At 62.8% G+C, this 19259-nt stretch overlaps 1 protein-coding gene across 1 annotated transcript in view; it reads left to right on the top strand.

Moving 5' to 3' along the window:
- MAD1L1 (mitotic arrest deficient 1 like 1) overlaps positions 1-19259 on the top strand; it is a 239278-nt gene that overhangs the window by 193359 nt on the left and 26660 nt on the right. The window contains exon 16 of the mRNA XM_068968152.1: positions 3963-4170. Coding sequence (XP_068824253.1) covers positions 3963-4170 — 208 coding nt within the window. The remainder of the gene's footprint in view (positions 1-3962; positions 4171-19259) is intronic.

Here is a 19259-nt window from a genome sequence, read left to right as displayed (position 1 = left end):
TGTTCAGGGTGGAGTCCCAGCTGCGTGGGGGCCCGTGACCAGGAGGTGGTTTGAGAGGAAGCCGGGACAGCCCCGCTCAGGGGTGGTGCGCGACACCTCTGCGGTGACCTCCTGGGCTGCGGGGGCCGTGGGTTGTGCGGGCGCGGGGAGACTCGCAGGCAGGGCTGTGTCCACGCCCGAGGTCCTGGGCCGTGCCAGCCAGTCAGGGCCGCTACGGACCCGTGTCCCCCAACCCCCACCCCGGGCCGCACCTCGTCCATGCCCGCCTGCCCAGCACGCGCATCCCGGGGCCCAGCGCCCCCAACCCCACTCCCGGGGCCCTGCCCCGTCCACGCCTCTGCCCCAACACGTGCATCCCAAGGCCCAGCCCCCTGCGCCCCAGGGCACAGGCCAGGCCCATGTGTGGAGGAGGGGCTGGCTCCGAGCGGGCCCTCAGGGCAGATGGAGCGTCCGCCCGCGTCCTGCTGTGTCCCCTCTTTTTCATCTTTCTTAACAGCTTTATTGAGGTACGACTCACACACCACAGGGCTCACCCGTGTGGAGCGTGCGGTTCGGTGGGTTTCATACTTTCACAGCTAGCGAGCGGCCATCACCGCACAGACTCCGACCGCTCCCGCCGGCTCAGGAGGGAGCCCTGCACACCCTGCGCCGTCGCCCTGCGCGCCCTGCCGCCTCTGGCCTCCAGCAGCCGCTGCTCTGCTCTGCGCCTGGAGCTGTCCTTGCTTGGACACGTCACCCGCGTGGCGTCTGTGTGTGGTGGCTTCACCCACTGAGCGCGGTGTTTTCTCTTTCCCCTTTCGCCGCCCCAGGGCATGTGAGATCTTAGCTCCCCGACCAGGGGTCGAACCGGCGCCCCCTGCGTGGGGAGCCTAGAGCCTAACCACTGGACCCCCGGGGAAGTGCCCGAGCAGTGTTTTCAGGGACCGTTCACGTCGCGGCTGCTGTCCGCGCTCCGCTCCTTTTCATGGCTGTGTCGTACTCCATGGTGTGGGTGGGCATGTGGATGGTGCTGCCGCAAACGTTTGTGTCCAGGTTTCTCCGTGGAAGTGTGTGTTCACTCCTCTCAGGTGTGTCCCTGGGTGTAGACTCGCTGGGTCACACGGTGCTGGTGCTGGTGGTTTACTCGCTCAGTCGTGTCTGACTCTGCGGCCCCGTGGTCAGCAGCCCACCAGGCTCCTCAGTCCACAGGATTGCCCAGGCAAGGACGCTGGAGAGGGTTGCCGTTTCCTTCTCCAGGGGATGTTCCCGACCCAGGGACCGCGTTTCCTGCGCTGGCAGGCGGGTTCTTTCCCACTGAGCCGCATGGGAAGCCCAGGTCCCGTGGTCACTCTCTGTCCAGCTGTCTGAGGAACTGCTCTCCATGGAGGAAGCACCGTTTTCTGCCCCAGCAGCGGCAGGGCTCGGCTTCTCTGTCCTCACGGAGACTGCCTTTGCCATTCCAGCTGCCAGGCGGGTGCAGTGATCCTTCCTTCTGGCTCCAGTTCCCGTTTCCCTGATCACTAACACATCTTCCCGTGTGCGTGTGGCCTGTTCGTATGTCTTCCTTGGAGGAGGATTGGTTCCGATGCTTTGCCCGTTGTCACATAAGCTTGTTTTGTTTTCTTTCTGTTGTTACCGAGTTGCAAGAGCTCTTCAGCGTCCTGCGTACGGGCCTCTTACCGGATAAGTGACCTGCGAGCGCTTTCCCCTGCTCTGGGTGCTGTCTCTCTGCCTCCTCCGTGGCCTGCTTCGCGGCACAGGCGTTCACTCTGATGGAGCCCAGCTTGTCTACGCTCATCTTTTGCTCCTTGCTTTTAGTGTCATGTGGGAGAATCTAAGACCAGACCCGGTGCCTGTGTTTCTGCCAACACTGGCTCTCGGGCTTAGGTTTTTATCCGCTGTGAGGTCACTGTCGTGCACAGTGTGAGGTGAGGATTCAGTTCGATGCTCCTGCGCGTGGCTGTCCACTTGTCCAGCACCTCTCCTTGGCAAGTGGTCCCGCCGGGAGCCGCTGGCCTTCCCCTGACCGGCCGTCAGGCCAGCCGCTCCCACACCTGGCGCTCACCTGTGCTTCCCAGGGGCCACCCAGGACCTCGCATCAGTTCAGGGTCGGAGCCGAGCCCGAGGCTGCTCTGAGCTGCCCGTGCAGAGCTTCACGGTCTGCCAGGTGCTTCCTGCCCCCCTTCCTGCCTGCCCTGTAGGGGACCCGCGGGGACAGACGGTGCAGCCAGCACCACCTGGCACGCTTGTGCAAACATGGCGCTTTGCAGAACATGTCTGTCCTTGTCCTTTCCCTGCACCCCCTGACCCGACACCCATGGGACACGCAGGTCCCCATGCACCCAGCCCACCCCCGTTGGCCGCAGGGCCTCTGCCCGAGCATGCGGGGTGGTCGGACTCCACCCCCCTGGCTGTGTCTCCCAGGCTGTGAGCATCGAATGAAATAAGATCCCTTCCAGCCTGACAGCCTGTGACTCACAGAAGTTACACCTTGTCTCTTTGTCCTTTGAGGTTCTTACAAGGTTTTCAGAAACCCGAAGGGAGCCGGCCGCCAGCCCCTCCCACCGCCCTCTGCTGGCTCTCCCCGAGCCTGGGGCAGAAGAGAGCTGGCAGCGCCCCCACACGCCCCCCTCCCTTTCAGGGGCACAGTTAGCAGGTGGCTGGCGAGGCCTGGCCGGCAGTGGCCACACAAGCCTTTGGTGACTTGGAGGGCCGGCGTCCACGCAACTTTGCTCCCACACTGGGGCGGCTGCTCTGCGGCATGGCCGTGCTGCCTGCCTGCCCCACCTCCCGGTAAAGGTGCTGTTCGTGCTGCTGCCCCTGGAGGGGTCGCTGTGGGCAGAGGTCCGAGGTGGAGGTCCGGTTTTCCAAGAGGGCGTCTCGGCATTGGCGTGGAGGAAGATGACCACTCAGCTGGCCCAGCGGCCCTCGCTGGGAGGCCGGGGGGCCCGGCCGGCAGGCCCGCAGCCCCTCGGCCAGGGACACAGCGTGTCTCTCTCCCCGCGCCTGGGGGAGGGACCCTCGGGCCCCCTCGCCAAGGCCCAGGCCTTCCCTTAGCGCCGGCCCTGCGGGGCTCCCGCTCGCTGGGGGGCCCAGGGAGCGACAGCTGGAGACGTGCGGCTCCTGCTTTGCCTTCCAGAGCCTCCGCCGCGCTTCCCTCCTGGGGCCGCCTGGGCCAGACGCTGGGGACGGAACTGAGAGTGGGTTTACTCAGCAGCGGTCTGCCTGCTGCCCGCCTGTGCTCAGCTGTTGGGGTGACTCGCTCACCCCACCTGCCCTGCTGCCAGTGAGCCTGACGGGGGTGGGGGTGAGCCTGACGGGGGTGGGGGTGAGCCTGACGGGGGTGGGGGTGAGCCTGACGGGGGTGGGGGGTGAGGTTCACGAGGCTGAGCTTCATAGGGGTGAGGGGTGGGCCTGACGGGGGTGAGGGGTGGGCCTGACGGGGGTGGGGGCTCCCCGATGCTCGTGGCAGGGAAGCTGAGGCCGGGCTGGCCCAGGCCTCATCCGGTGCATGGCCTGGGCATGTGTGCCAAGCAGCACGCCTGCAGGGATGCACGTCCACCGTGGACGTTCACTGACCGTGTGCTCCTGGTGACCAGGGCCCAGACCAGCTCTGCCCGCAGCCATCCCCTCCTGTGCCCAGGGCTGGGTCGTGTGTCAGTAACAGGAGCCGACAGCGAGCGAGGCGTACGGGGACTCCACTTTAGTGTCACGGCTTTCTTAAGTGTTCATTTCTTAAAAGCTGGGTCCCACTGTGAAGGCCTGGGACAGGAGGGTCGCTGCGCAGCTGGCGAGGACCCAGGTGGTCACGGATAGCGTCTGAAAACACGCACTGGACACCGATGCTTGGGGGGACGCGGGTCAGAGCGGGGGCTCGCGTGCTGCCTCCTGCCGACGCCCCAGAGATGGGGGGCGGGCACCCCGCGGGCCGGGCCGCACTCGCCGGTGGGGGCTCTGACCGCCTGTCTGGGGTCCTCCCCCAGGGCGGCTACGACGAGAGCAAGACCAAGGTGCTGCACCTGAGCCTGAACCCGGCCGGCGCGGCGCGGCAGCGGCTCCGCGAGGACCAGCAGCAGCTGCAGCAGGAGTGCGCGCGGCTGCGGGAGCTCGTCCGCGCCCTGGAGGCCGGCGGCCCCGTCCCTGCCCACCTGCAGGCCGCCGCGGAGCTGCCCTCATCCCGGGAGGTGGCAGGTAGGCCCCGGTCCTTCCATCCGTCCCTCCGTCCAGCCCACACAGGAGCTGGGCCACGGGCCTCCAGGGGATGGGGGCCCCAGCCTGCAGAGCGAGCGCAGCAAGGACCCGAGGTGGCATCTCTCCGACCCGGGAACAAGTTAATACCATTTGTCAGCTCATGTGTGTCCATTAATCACACAGACACCAGTGCTCCGGGAAGCAGGGGCCATCTCTCACAGTCTAAGTACATTTCCGGACGCAGCGAGCCCTCCGCAGGCCCTGTGACAGGCGGGGTGGGGGTGGGGGTTGGAGCTGCCCCTTCCACCACGAGGGTCTCACCCGCTCTACAGCTCTGACTCGGGGCCGCAGTCTCTGACCTCACAGCTTGTCTCTGTCTCCAAGCAGTACAGTGAGCGTGAGCCTGCCTGCTGCGTGCCGAGGTCCCCAAGGCCGGCCCTCAGGCAGACAGCAGGTCCATCACCGCCTCGCAGGGAGGGCACCATCAGGGGGCTCCGTTTTCCCAGGGGTCACCCAGTCCGGCCTCAGGGGGAGCCTAGGGGCTGGGGGGCGCCTGTAGCCCCTCTCTGCCATCAGAGGGTGCCTCCCAGGGGTCACCCAGTCCAGCCTCAGGGGAAGCCTGGGGGCTGGGGGGCGCCTGCAGCCTCTCTCCTTTGTCAGAAGCTGCCAGGTGTGGCTGCCTGCCCTGGGCCTCAAGCGGCTGGCGAGGGGCCGCTCCCTGGCTCCCCCAGAGCGCAGCCCCCGCCCTCGTGTCTGCTGCTGGCTCTGTTCACCCCCTACCCCCGCGATGTCTGTGGGGCATCCGCGTCGGGAAGGCACGGCTGCCGTTTTCTTGACGTTTGCCGCGGGAAGCCCTTTCTACGTCCCCCGCCCGTGTCTGCCGTCTCAGGCTTGGAGAGGGAGCCCAGACATCGTCGCGTCTGGAGCCCGGCTCTGCCGTCGCCCTGTCCCCAGGGTCGTGGACGCAGCCCCTCCAGCCTGCAAGCTCCCACTCTCTACCTCGGCGTGCAACCAGCCTTTCTGATCACTGTCCCGTGAGCCCGTGGAGATGGGAGTCAGGCCCAGCACCGGCCTGCGGGCCTGTAGGCCTCAGTCAGCCGCGGCCGTGACTGGAGCGAGCCTGGCCGTCCTGTGGGGCTGCGCTCTGCGTGCTCCCTGTCCCCAGGGTGTCCCAGGTGGTCCTTGTCCCACGCCTGTCGGCCCAGGGTCCCCTGTGAGGCGGGGGTCCGTGTGCCGCCGGGTTCAGTGGGGACCCTGAAGTGCGGGTCTGCTGGCCCCCCTGAACCCCTGGCTCCCGAGGCCGCACCCGTCCTTGAGCCGCTTTCCCGCGACCTGGTGCGGGGCTGGCGGACAGGGACCGTGGGTGTTGTGGGAGGTGCACACCCTCCTGCCTCTCCTGTCTTGTCTTCAGGAAGCTGGCATTGGCTGCCCTGGTGTGCTGCCCAGGTGATTCTGGGGCCAAACCGCAGCTCAGCCGCCAAGACCACTGTGAGGGGGTGCCTGTGGCCCAGGGTGAGCTTCCCGGCCCTGAGAGCCGGGCGAGGCCTCCCACAGGGTCCTCAGCAGGCCGGCAGCCGAGCGTGGTCTCGGCCCATGTTCCTGTTCTCCCCGGCTCCTCCAGCCCCGCTTCGTGAGTCACCCGTGTCCTTGCCGAGTTCAGGAGCTGGGAATGCAGACTCGGGCGCTCAAGGTTGCTCTTCATTCTGCACAAGGACTCACACCGTCTGACGCGACAGACCGTTTACTCCTCAAGTCTGTCGCTCTGGCGTGCTCAGCTGTGGGGACGCAGCTGCTCGGATCCTCCCGGGGCACCCAGCACGCGCCCAAGGGCACTGTGGGCGTCCGGGCAGATGGCCGGTTGGACCTGGGCCCCTGCTCTGCTGTGCTCCCCGAGGCCCCACGGAGAGCGGGACCACCACAGACCTCTGCAGTTGGGATAGCTCGTGGGCAGGTGGTTTAATGGTGTGTGACTTAGGAAGAAGAACTCCAGGCAGCTGTCGTCGTGGCCGGAACCAGGCTGAGTGATGCCACGACCTTCCCCAAAGGCCGGGAATTGGCATCAAGTGGCGCTGGGGGAGGGGGCATGACTGCCAAGCTCAGGAGCAGCAAGGACGCTTGCCCGAGGTGTAACCGAGAGCCCCGCCGACCTCAGGCCTTCACTCGGCTCTATCTGCGGGCTGCAGCCTCTCTCCCAGCAAAGTCGGATCAGAGCACTTCCCCAGGCGCGTGTGGAGATGCACGTCCCTGGGCCCCTTCTCAGACCTGCTGGCTCAGAATCCCAGGGGCCTGACCCCCGCCCCTTTTACCCCCAGGAGCCTGATGGACCTGAGGAGACGTGAAGGCGCTGAACCTGGAGCCCCTTCAGGCGCTTAACCTGGAGCCCCTTCAGGCGCTTGGTTGCTGCTCAGCGGCCCTTGAGCTGAGCTGGCCGGCCGGCAGAGCCCAGTGCTGTCTGTGACCAGGGCTGGCTGGCGTGTGCGGGGGTGCAGAGCAGGCAAGCGGGAAGGTGCGCCTGGAGGACACAGGCCGTCAGAGGGATGGAGACCTCCCGAAGGCGTGTCCTCGGAGACTAGGAGGGACTTTGAACAGCAGCACACGGACAAGAGCCTTCCAAGTGTTCCAGAATGGGAAACGAACTTCCGGACGTCAGGAGTGTCAGAGAGTTAAATGATGGTCTAAAGAGGGATTTTTAAGATAAAACTGAGAAAATCTGAAAGCGGAGGAACAAGACAGTGAGATGGGAAACAGGAGGAAACGGTGAGGCAAGTCGTGCACCCGGCAGCCCGCGGGGCCCACGTCTCAGGCCTGGCTGCTCCGCAGAGGCCAGGAGGACAGGCCGCACACGCGCTGAGGACCATCCACAGCACGGAGGGAGTGCCTTTCCGGGGGCGGTACTGGGCAGCGCCCGTGGTGGCAGAAAGCCCCCCACACACTGGAAAAGTGGGTCACGGTCCAGGGATCACCAGATGTCCCTTCTCAGCGGCAGCTCTGGCGCTGGGCCCGCGGGCGCTGCTCCAGGTCCCCGGGAGCCGTGAGAACGCCGGCGCCTCGGTGGTGGCTTCTATGCTCCCAGAGGACAGATGGTGGGGGCACTGAGCAGCTGAATGGGTGGCCGGCCTGTGCACGGAGCGTGCTGTCGGAGCCTGGCCAGGCTTCACGTGGTCAGCAGAGTCACAGCTCAGCAAACTCCCTCCTGGGCCGTCCACGTCCGCCTCGGCGCCCTGGACTCCAGCAGCAGGGCCAGGCAGCCAGGCTCTGACCTGTGACCTCCCTCCAGCCGTAGAAATCTCAGTACATGGACGCCCTAACCTCCAGAGTCTCGTCATGGACAGAAGGGCCCTCCCCGCCTTCCCGGTGGCCTGCGGGACAGCCCCACACCCCGGATGGGCTCATCTGCTGTGTACACGGCACTTGGCGCTCGGCCTGCAGTTGCCCTGAGGGTCGTGTAGGTGGGCGTGGTCTCCATGGTGACGCCTGGCAGCCAGGTTGGGGGCGGCCCCGCAGTGGAGGTGCCCCGGCTCCCTCGCACCAGGAGCCACCCTGGGGGCCAGGAGGGACGATGCGGGGCAGCCGCCCAGCCGCGGGTGACCACGCCACGACAGGGTCGGGAGCCTGTAGCCAGCTGTTCCTGGACCTTGGCCTTAGGACAGCCCCTGCCAGGAGCGTGGCCCTTGGTCGGCGGGAGCCTGAACCCCTTCTGGCCTCCCCTGCCGGAGCTGGCTCAGCTCCTCCCGTGGCTTCCCACCCACCCAGCCTGGGCCAGAGAGATTACTAATTGGCGCTTAATTAGGCAACGCATCAATATTAAAACGCCTAATCTTGTCAGAGCAATGCACAGGAGGTGGTCAGATCTGTCCCTGCCTGACTGTGCCGCTAATCCCACGGGGTCCCTGGAGAGGGCTGTGCCTGGGCCCCTCCTTGGAGCCCCGCTCGCTCTGCCCAGGGAAGAGGCCACCACAGGGAGGCGGCCACAGGGCCGGCCTGCAGCAGCCGTGCCGTCTGCTCTGTCTGTCTCTGCAGACCAAGGTTTGACCCCCTTTCCCACTTCAGCCGGCGCCTGCCCCGCAGTGGGAGGACGGGGCTGCCTGGGGGTGGGGGGAGGCCCGAGGGGCCCCTGGCCAGAGCCACCGGCCTGGATTAGCACCGGCCGGGACGTCACAGTGCTGAGCACAGGGCCCAGGCAGCCTCGGGTCACCTGTGAGGGCGCTGAGGCTCCACATGGCTCGGCCCCAGCACGCACCGATGGACTCAGGGCTACCTGTGGCCACTGGTCTGGCTGCCTGAGGCGTAGAGGTGGGTGTAACCTGGGTCAGAGAGCCGTGCTCGACAGGAGCTGGCCTCTGAGCACCTAGAGCCTTCGGGGAGCAGGGAGAGCCCCCAGCCTGTAGCAAGAAGAGCCTTGCCTGCACGTTCCCGCTGGTTCTCAGCTGGAGGGGCCGCCTTTGAACAGCCAGGAAGGCTGCAGGAAGTGGGAAGCGGAGACAAGAGCCGTGTCCCTCCTGAGCAGCCCTTCCCCGTTCGCCCGCCCCGCTCCGGCAGAGCTGCGTCGGCCTTGTCGCTGGCATCCTTCACCTCCTGGCCTTGCAGCAGGCGGGAGGGAGGCCTGCTGGGGTCTTCAAATGCCCAAGCGCACGAAGGTGGATCTGAAAGGCACTGTGGTGGCTTCGGACGGAGCTGACGTGGAACCCGAGCCCACAGAGGGTGGGTCAGACACACCCAGACCATGACCAAACCTGGAAAGTGAAGGCAGGAAGTAACTGTGCCAGTTCCTGTGAGCATTCTTGCGTTTCTTCGTGTGAACACCGGAGCTGGATCACTGGGTCACGTGGTCCATGCGCTGTGAACCTCGAGGCTGGCTGTGGTTCCACACCCCTGCTGGCCCCACGGGGGCTCTGTGGCCCCACGTCCCGCCAGCACTGGGCCCTTCAGTCATTCCCAGGTGTGCGCAGTGGAGGCCCACCGTGGTGTAACTGGCGTTCCCCTGACGTGTGAAGATGTTGAGCAGCATTTGTTTCACGTTAGCCCCTCCTGTATCCCCTCGGGTGGGTGGGGGCTCAAGCTTTTGTCCATTTTTCGTCTTTGGCTTGAGTTTGGGGGTTGCGCTTCCTAGCAGAGTCTTTCTCAGAGCAGACACCGATAACTCGGATGAGCTCTGGTGATCGGTTCTCTTCCAGGAGTCAGATCTAGGGACTTTGGCAAACCCAAGTCAAGGCGCTTTTTCCTCATGTTTTCTCTCTCAAGTCTTTTAATTCTGCATTGAAATCTGTGACTCATTTTGTTAGGTTTTCCTGTAATGTGAGATTCAGGTTGAGGTTCTTTTTTTTGTTTGTCTGGGGGACTTTCTCCGGTAAATGTCCAGATACTCCAGCATCATGTGTTGAGATGGTGTCGTGCCTCCGTCAGTCGCCTCTGTGCGTTGGCCATGTCAGCTGACGGATCCCGGTTGCTGGCCCGAGCGTCCCCAGAGTCTTGGTGGCTGGATGGCAAGTCTTAAGGTCGGCGGCGTAATCCCTCCCACTTTATGCTGTTTTTTCAACAGTGTCTGGCAGCCCTGTTTCTGTTGCCTTTCTGTGGAGCTTTGGGATCAGCGTGTCTGTACCTGCAGGAATCCTGGTGAGCTTTACACGGGGAATCCTCAGTTTGAGGAGAATCCAAGCCGTTACCGGGATGAGCCTGCCCAGTCCAGAGCCAGTGTCTCTCCGTGGACTCAGGCCTTCTTAGAGCTCGTTCATCAGCATCTTGTGGTTTTCAGCGCACACACCAGTTACGTGTTTTGTTAGAAACAGACTCGTGTGTGTTTCATTTTTGTTAATTTTTAGTTACCCTCAGTGCGTGTTTTTCTTTGTCGTTTCCGTTGTTCTGTGCTTGTGGAGAAGGAAATGGCAAGCCTCTCCAGCATTCTTGCCTGGAAAACCCCACGGACAGAGGAGCCTGGTGGACTGCAGTCCACGGGGCCAGAAGGAGCAGAGTGTGACTTAGATCAACAGTGACACGGAGACACGGCTGATTTTGTGTTGGGCTTGCAGCCCGTGGCCTCGCTAAGGTCAGGCAGCGCTGGGAGGGTTTGGCTTCCGTTGCCTGCCGGCGCGCCGGCTGTGAGCAGGGCCTGTTGCGTTTGTTCCCGTGGGCCTGACGCCTCGCATCGCACGTTCTCTCCAGGTTGCTGCGCAGCCGGGACTTGATGATGGTGCCAAGCCGTGGAGGTCGGCGTGGGCACTGGCCCTACTCCTGGTCCAGGGGGCGCACGGTCAGCTCTGGGCTCTTTGCGGATGCCCTTGCTTGTTCCCGTCTAGTCTGTCCGCCGAGAGCGTTTATCACGTTAGGTGTTGAGTTTTTTCAAGTGCTTTTCTGCACCACTTATAGGCTCATCTGGTTTTTCTTCCATAGACTGTCAGCGTGGTGGGTTACTGTGAAAGTTTTTTACTAACGTGTTGAACCAGCCCTGCATTCCAGGTGTAAACCGCCCTTGTCTGTGGTATATTTTTCTTTCCGTGCGTTGCTGAGTTCAGCTTGCTGTTTCCGCAGTAGTCCTGGCGTCTCTGCTCGTCTTGGTCTGAGCGTCTCCTGTTGTCCTGTTGTCTGAAAGGCATGCACGACATTTCCTCTCTGCAGATGACGTGTTTGTCTACACAAACAAGCCCAAGAAGTTTTTTTTTTTTTAGAAGAACGCAGTGAGTTTATTGTTGATTTTCGTGTGTTGCTCTTACATCCTGTGTGCGTGCTCAGTTGCCCAGTCGTGTCCCACTCTTTGTGACCCTTTGGACCTTAGCCTGCCAGGCTCCTCTGTCCATGGGCTTCTCCAGGGAGAACGCTGGAGAGGGTTGCCATGCCCTCCTCCAGGGGATCTTCCTGACCCAGAGGTCGAACCCAAACCCATGTCTCTTTCGTCTCCTCCGTTGGCAGGTGGGTTCTTGACCTAATATTAGTGCCATCCGGGAATCCCATTATATCCTGCAACCTTGCTGAGTTCACTTACACGATACGTGAGTATAATGCGAATATGACATCTGTGAGCAGTTAGGGAAGCTAAACTCTAGGACGTTATACCATCCCTGCTCACTCTCCCAAAATGAAATTCCTGAGTATAATTCTAACAAAGCACATCAAAGGTCTGTGTGCTGAAAACGGCTGTGCATTGAGCAAGGAGTCAGGGGGCTTCTAATAAAGGAAGAGGCAGGCTGCGTTCAGGCGCTGGAGACTCCCCGTCCGGAAGCTGTCCCTGCGGCCCGGGCTGGCCCCAGGCCGCGGTTACCGTGGGCGGTCAGCTCTGTGTCCCTGGCTGCTTATCCCGTCTGCCCGCGTGAGTGCGTCTCCTGCCTGGCGGTCGGCCGTTCCCTGCTTGGAGGGAAGCAGGCCGGTGGGTTTCCTTCCTCTTTCCCAGACCTGGAACTTGTGAACCTGTGGCCCGAATCCAGTGAGGATAACTCACGGTCACCAGAGCTGTTAATAACCACGCAGACGACCTTGAACCAGTGAGCAGACAGACCCCCCGGTGCAGCCGCTGCCCTGCCGCTCAGCATGGAGACGGCCGACAACCAGCGTCCCGGGCTCCGTAAAGGCTCAGGGGCCGCGTGTGGGAGAGGCTTCGAGGTCCCCAGGGCGCCAGGCCCTGTGGTGGGCATGCCGGGAGGGGCAGCACGGGACGCAGCGCGGGGCACGCAGACGCCTGCGCCTGGCTAGACCCTGCAGGTGTGCACCCAGAGGGTCAACTACTGCACGCTTAGGACTTTTTAATAGAAACGGCATCTCACTTGATTGCTAATAAGGAAACAGTTTTTACTTCTTTTCCAAATGGTCTTATCACAACCAGAGCTCCGTTATCTCTTCTTCTGCTCAGTTTGTACAGAAGCTTAACTTCTTGTTTTCCTTTGTGATTATTTTGTACAGAAAGTGTTAACTTATTCTGGAGTTTCATTGGTTTATTCCATTTAAGCTTAGAAAGTTCCTTATTGATTTGATAAATTCTATTTTCTTCTGTGACTTTTTGGGTTGTATTTTATATTTAAAGATCTGATCTGCTTGGAACGTATTTTGGGATGTGGCATAAGGTGAAGGCCTTAGTCGATCTTTTTCCTGATCACAGACGGCTGCCCGGGTGCCGTCCATCAGATAATCGTTCCTTGCCCTGTAGGTTTATAATGTGTCTTTATTTTTCTTTGTCTTTATTCCATGGCTTCTGGGCGTTTATTTCATTTTTCTGTTCCACGTCTTTAGTAATTATAACAGAAAGTATGTTGGCATATCTGGTGTAGAGCACGGCTTTTCCCTTTTCTTTCCTTTCATTTAGATTTCTTTAGCTTGTTTATTATTCTAAATGAATTTCAGAAATGTTTTGTCAAGGTCAAGAAAAGCCGTTGAGGTTTTGGTTTTTATTGACACTGCTTTGAAGTGAAGAGAAGTCGCTCAGTCGTGTCCGACTCTTTGCGACCCTGTGGACTGTAGCCCACTAGGCTCCTCCGTCCATGGGATTCTCCAGGCAAGAATACTGGAGTGGGTTGCCATTTCCTTCTCCAGGGGATCTTCCCGACCCAGGGATCGAACCCAGGTCTCCCACACTGCGGGCAGACGCTTTAACCTCTGAGCCACCAGGGAAGCCAGTGACACTGCTTTAAAGATATAGATTAGTTTGGTGGGTGAGTTTTCAGCTTCGTTGCATCCCATTTCTCTGGACGGGCTGGGGAGTGCCAGGCCTGTGGGACCGAGGGGCCAAGCCGGGGCACCCCTGGGTCCTTGGAGCCCCTCTGCAGGCTCGGGTCCCGGGACATGTGTCTCTGCCCCCGCCCCACTCCTGGCCACTGTCTGCTGCCGGGCCGTGCTGGGAAACGTGGGTCCAGGCCGCCTTCCTCCGTCGGGGGCCCGTGCGGCTCCCTGTGCCCCCAGCCCCCGGCCCCAGGCCTGCCTGCTTCTTCTTCCATTCTTGCGGTTCTCCCGGGGTCACCTCTGCTGGAAAAACAGAAAAGCTTGAGAACCGTTTGCCCAGCAGCTCCCCCAACACACTCACAGCAGGTGACCTATGGCTCCAGCGAGGCATCTACTTTGGAGGCAGGACCCAAGCCCCAGAGAAGAGCCGGAAGCCAAGGGTGGCAGTGGAGGGCAAGGGCGAGGGGTTGGGGTCCCACCCCTCCACCTCCTGGCAGGGTGCGCGCCTTCTCAGGGACCCGGGCCCACGAGCCAGGGGCCTGGAGGCATGGGGAGGTCTCCGTGCTTGCTGCTGGGGTCAGGTAGGGCCCCGTGGGCCCAAGGGTGGGCACTGCTGCCCAGAGCTGCTAGGCAGTGGTTACCGCCTCCAGCATGGCTTCTCCAGAGCCGAAAAAGAGCCCCCCAGGAGCCTGGATGTCAGCAGAGCCCCTGAGCCCAGGTGCACCCGGCGGGGGTGGCGCCAGGTCGGCCTGCTGGGAGGTGCAGAGAGCCACCCTCGTCGGCCTGCTGCGGGGTGCGGGGAGCTGCCCTCGTGGCCCACTGCGGGGTGCAGGGAGCCACCCTCGTCGGCTGCTCCCAGGCAGGCTCTGTGCGGAAGCTGGTGGCGCTTTAATCACTGCGTGTCCCAAGCTGCGCTCTCTGCACTGTTTGTTTGCTCTTGGTGTCAGGTAATAAAGGGCAACACCATCAATTAGGTGCTTAATTGGAGTTGTAAGGGAGTCGTGTAATTTAATCTCCGGGTTTGCAGGCAGACAGGCCGAGGGAGGGGCGAGCAAGCCCCCGCCGTGGCAGCTCCGGCCCCTCTGCCTCCTGCTGCCTGTGAGCAAGTCCCTGGTGGCCCCACCCTGTCCCCGGCCATGGGCAGACCTGATGCCATCCAGGGGCAAGACCCCAGCATCGTCAGCAGCCCAACGCCCCCACCTAGCCCTGTTCTCCACGTTGGAAACAGCGCGAGTGGCCAGGCGAGGCAGCCTGCTCAGAACATGGGCGGCGGGGACGTTCCTGGGCAATCAGGCTGTCTGGGCAGGAGCAGCCCTGCAGGGCGTGTGTCTTTGGGGTTCCCGCGCCCCCCTCTCCCCGGCTCCTGGCTCTTTATGGGACTCCTCCACGAGCTGTCTCCTGGGCATCGTGGGATTAGCGGGGTCAGAACTGACTTCTCCAGGCTACAGTGAGAGTCCCCGAACCCGTGAGGACGACCCAGGCCCCTCACTGCCGTCACTGAATGCTGGCGAGCAGCGGGAACTCTGTTCGTGGCTGGTGGGGACGCGGGATGGCGCAGCCAGGCTGGAAGCCAGTTTGGTGTTTTCTTATGAAGTGACCGGATGACCCAGCTGCCACACTCCTCAGCGTTCGCCTGGAGGAGCAGGACACGTGTATGTCCACATGAAAACGCGGAAGTACCACAGCCTGGAGCCAGCGAGAAGGCCTTCAGGAGGCAACCAGGGCGTAAAGCACGCTCCATCCAGACAGGGAGCATCATTCAGCACCAAGAGCAAAAGAGCCGCCAAGTGTCGAGAAAGACACGGAGGAAACTTCCACGCCCATGACTGAGTGCAAGGAGCCGGTCGGGAAGACCACAGAGCTCGTGACTGGTGGCACGATGGTCTAGGGAGGGTGGAGCGGTGGAGACGGGAGGATGAGGGGCGTTGGGGGGGCGAGGTGGAGCCCAGGGAGCGTTCAGGGCAAGGATGCTGTCCTCTGCACCACTGGGAGGCTGCATGTTCGCCGTTACACATTCGGGCAGGCCCACAGGCGGACGGCCCCCAGGTGAGCGGCGCGGCAGCGGTGCCTGTAGGGCTCGTGGCTTCCGGGCAGGCTCATGACGCGTGCCCGCTCTGGAGGGCGTTGATGCTGGGGGGCGGCGCGGCTCGGTTTGCAGGCAGTCTTTGTCACCTCCAGTCATTTTGCTGTGAACCTTGCGCTCTTCTGATGGTCTCTGGAAAGAACGCCCAGTCGTCCCCTGTTCTACCTGAGCAGGTGTTTCCAGTAAACAGCGGGTGTTCTGCAGCAGTCCCGACAATCTGGCTCCGGGACGTTCAGTTCAGTCAGTCGTGTCCGACTCTTTGCAACCCCATGAATCGCAGCACGCCAGGCCTCCCTGTCCATCACCAACTCCCAGAGTTCACTCAGACTCACGTCCATCGAGTCGGTGATGCCATCCAGCCATCTCATCCTCTGTCGTCCCCTTCTCCTCCTGCCCCCAATCCCTCCCAGTGTCAAAGTCTTCTCGAAACTCTTTGCATGAGGTGGCCAAAGTACTGGACTTTCAGCTTCAGCCTCATTCCTTCCAAAGAAATCCCAGGGTTGATCTCCTTCAGAATGGACTGGTTGGATCTCCTTGCAGTCCAAGGGACTCTCAAGAGTCTTCTCCAACACCACAGTTCAAAAGCATCAATTCTTCGGCTCTCAGCTGGGCGTCATGTCTGGACTCTGCGGGGGAGGGGAAGACGTGCGTCATCTCTGGACTCTGCAAGGGGAGGGGAAGCCACGTGCATCACGTCTGGACCCTGTGGGGGAGGGGAAGACACGTGCGTCACGTCTGGACCCTGTGGGGGAGGGGAAGACACGTGCGTCACGTCTGGACCCTGTGGGGGAGGGGAAGACACGTGCGTCACGTCTGGACTCTGAGGGGGGCGGGGGGGAGGAGCCACGTGCGTCATGTCTGGGCTCTTGCGGGGGAGCCACGTGCTGTCACGTCGTTGGTGGTCGGCCCAAGCCCCACTCCCTGGGCCAGGAGCAGAGTTCATGCAGCTTAGATTCTGGTCCTGACAGCCGCCGACTGCTGTGTGTCCTCGGGTGACTCCCTTGGCCCCTCTGAGCTTCGGCTTCCATCCCCGACAGAGGCTGTTTCTGAGCTGGCACCGCCTGCTGCGTTGGGCACTTGTGATCTCTGACCGGGGCCCTGTGCGCTGGGAGACCAGGGCCGTCCAGGCCAAGAGGGGCTGCAGGACCGCCGGGCTGCCTCCTTCCCCTCTGCCGGCGGGCGTGTGCATCGGATTCGCTCCTCCTCACAGGCGGAGCTTCTGTGTGGTCACCCCTAGGCTGGAGCCCATCTTCCCGGTGCTCTCCCAGGCCTGGCTCCGCTGAGAAGCCTGTGTCCTGGCCCCGCAGACCACGCTGGCTGACCCTGCCCCGTCCGCTGCTTCCCGAGCCTGTGGCCAGCTAGATCCGAGGCTTTCTTTCTGCTCCCGTGCTGTCTGAGGGGGTCCCTGCAGTTTGGCGGTGAGGCCTCGCTGCAGCCGTCGGCAGCTTTAATAAACTGCCTTGCCTCCAAAGGAGAAAGAGACGATTTAAACTCTCGTCTTGCCCAAAGCAGACAGATTGACTGGCAAATAACTCAGTCAATAAGAGATGAGCCCCGGAAACCTTTTGTCTCCGAGAGGGAGCTCGCCTTCCGGGGAGTTCATGTTCTGCGAGCCCACCGCTGGAGTTAATTAATACATGCAGCGCGGGGTGGACGGAGCTAGAGCCTCCTGGAAGCGCCCCCCCACTCGGGACAGTGCCTGCTGGCCAGCAGCTCACAGCCACCGCCCTGGGCTCCTCCGCACCCGAGCCAGCAGCCCAGGGCCCCATCATCCTCTGCTCCCCAGGGTCCTCTCCTCTGGCGGGCAGCCTGCAGGGAAGCCACTGGAAATGCGTGTCAGCCAGCATGTTCTCACGCTCCATCTCGGGGGTCGAAGGTGCTTGCCCTCCAGGTGGTCTCGGGCCCTGGCATGTGTGTGAATGTGTGCAGGAGAGCGTGCACGTGTGTGTGTGTGCGTGAGCACCTGTCAGCACATGAGCGTATCTCCAGGCGTTTTGCTTGTGACTGCCGGAGCCCGTTTCCCTGTCTGTGAGGTGGGGGTGCGCGTGGTGATGCTTCATGGGGTGCTTCCAAAACTTGAGACCAGCTGGTGCGTGCGGAGGGAGCCTCGGCTGGCTGGACGAGCGGCAGTCACGAGCCGTGCACCCAGGTACCCCCGTGGGGGCTTCAGGTGGGAGATGTGGTTGGTCGACAACCAAGTAGGTAAATAAGTCGTCAGAGGTCGGCGAGTTTCACGAGGGGAACCCCACCAAGCACGGGGCCCCCAGAGGCTGTGCTGGGGCCTCGGCAGGGGACCAGCCTTGTGCCAAGGCAGCACGGACACAGGGTGGTCCTCACCGCAGGGCTGGCTCTGCCGGGGCCGTCTGGGGTCCCCTCCGGCTCCCCTGCTCTCTGTCTGGGTGGCGCTGAGCAGCACACTGGCCCCTGGGCCTGACCCCACATCTACCCCGCCCAGGGCTGTGTGGGTCCGGGGGGCAGGCTGTGGCCATCTGTTCCCGAAGGAGCTGGTAGGTCGGCGCTTGGCACGGCTCGGGCCGGGGGACAGGCCACCCCATGGGCCCCTGCTGCCTTGTCTCGGCGGTGAGGGAGGCTGGCTCCCTGGGAGTGTGGTATCGCATCTGCGCCCGCCTGTCACCCTGGGACTCTCCCACCCCTTAATTTGGTGGGCTGTAATTGCTGGTGTCTTTTCAGATCATTTCTGTGCAAGGTGACAAGCTGCTTGCCGAGTGAGCAGTTAACCACACAGCGAGGCCCATTTGAAAGCCGGCACCGCGCTCACCAGGGCAGGCGTCTGCCAGGCAGCCTGGCGGTGGGCACGTGGGCTGCTCATCTGCGTGTAATTCCAGGGCCGCGTCTCGTTTCTTGTGTGAAACGTGCAATTTCCGGCCCCACGGGGGGCCCAGACTCATGGCGGAGAGACTGTTCGGGGCCCTCTGGCGGCAGGAGGCTCTGGCCAGCAAGTCCAGGTCCCGGCCTCCTGTCGCTGAAGCCAGCAGTGGGGATGGTGTGCCCGGACACCTGGAAAGGTGTCCGGCCTGGGCGCTGTGTCGGGAGGGGAGCGGGGGACCGCGGAGCTGCCAGGCTGGCCGCGAGCCCCTCAGCACCTGGGGACCATGCGGGCTTCTCTGCCATCTCCCCTCCCCTCCTCCCCCAGCAGGAGGCTCTGCCCTGTCGGGGGGCAGGCCTTGCCCTGCCATGAAGGAACCCCATTCATGGAGCTCGGCGCCCACAGACGCCCCACCAGCTCCCCACTCCAGGTGGCCCGCGGGGCCGGGGCACTCACCCAGTCCCAGCCCTGCAGCGCCGGCTCCCATGGTGGCTAATAAAATGGCATCAATATTTAATGCCTAATTATTAAATATTTAAAAATGTAAAACTGAACTAGTTTAGGCATTCCCAGACATGAATAATTCAGCCCTGGCAGTGGCCCCGCGCAGGGCCTGAGCAGAGCCAGCGGTGCTCACGGCCTGCAGGGGCCCGAGGCCGAGCGTCCAGAGCCCTGCTCCCCGGGTGGACACACTCTGTCTGAGCCGCCAGCCAGGGCAGTCGGGAGAGCCGGTCCGCCCCTGTCCCCAGCCTTGGCCTCCCCATCGCAGAGCCGGCCGTGCTCCCCGCCTCCTGTGGACGCGCCAGGACCACAGAGGCTGCTCCTGGTGAGAGGCGCAGACCTGGCCGGCCGTCACCCCCGCTGCGGCTGCCCCTGCTGTGCCCGGGGCGACAGGCTGTGTGTGAGCGTGGGAGCTGGCGGTCCCGGCTCTTGGAAAGCAGACGGTGCCCCCCCAGCCCGCGTCCTGCCCCCCCCCACCACGAGGCGGTCCCGAAGGCCTTCCTCTCGCTGTCTCTCGGGTGTCCTGGGAGCGGGCCCTTTTGCGCAGAGAGACACTCGCTCTAACAATGAAGAATTCAACCTTTTGTTGGTTTTATAAGCCCTGAAGACCTCGGCATTGCCTGAGTGCTTTATTCACTTTTCAGAAAGAAAGACGATTCTGTCCTGAGTCCCCAAAGGACAGTTTCAGAAGCTACTTCCAGGCCCTAAACAGCATCGCTGCAAGAACCCAGCTTGCACCGCAGCCCACAGGGGCCTGTCCCCGGCCAGCTCGGGGCCCCCCGCTGTGGCAGCCACCCGCCCGGGGGTCCGTTCACGGAGTCAGGGTGGGGAGGCCGCTGGGGGGCTGGTCTCAGCACCAGCCACCCTTGGTGCCATCAGCGCCCCCTCCCGTCCGGGGCCCCCAGCTGCCCGGGGCTTGCATCACCATCGTCTCAGGGACAGAAGCCCTTTGGAGCGCCTGTGGTCGCCTCGTGCTGCCATGATGGGCTGGGCGGCATCCTGGGAAGGGCGCGAGTGGCCCTCTGAGGAGGGCGTGGG

Source organism: Capricornis sumatraensis, chromosome 3, assembly GCF_032405125.1.
Source record: "Capricornis sumatraensis isolate serow.1 chromosome 3, serow.2, whole genome shotgun sequence".
Lineage (NCBI taxonomy): Eukaryota > Metazoa > Chordata > Mammalia > Artiodactyla > Bovidae > Capricornis > Capricornis sumatraensis.
Note: the sequence above shows the minus strand (reverse complement) of the source record. Positions and strands in the feature narration are given on the sequence as shown.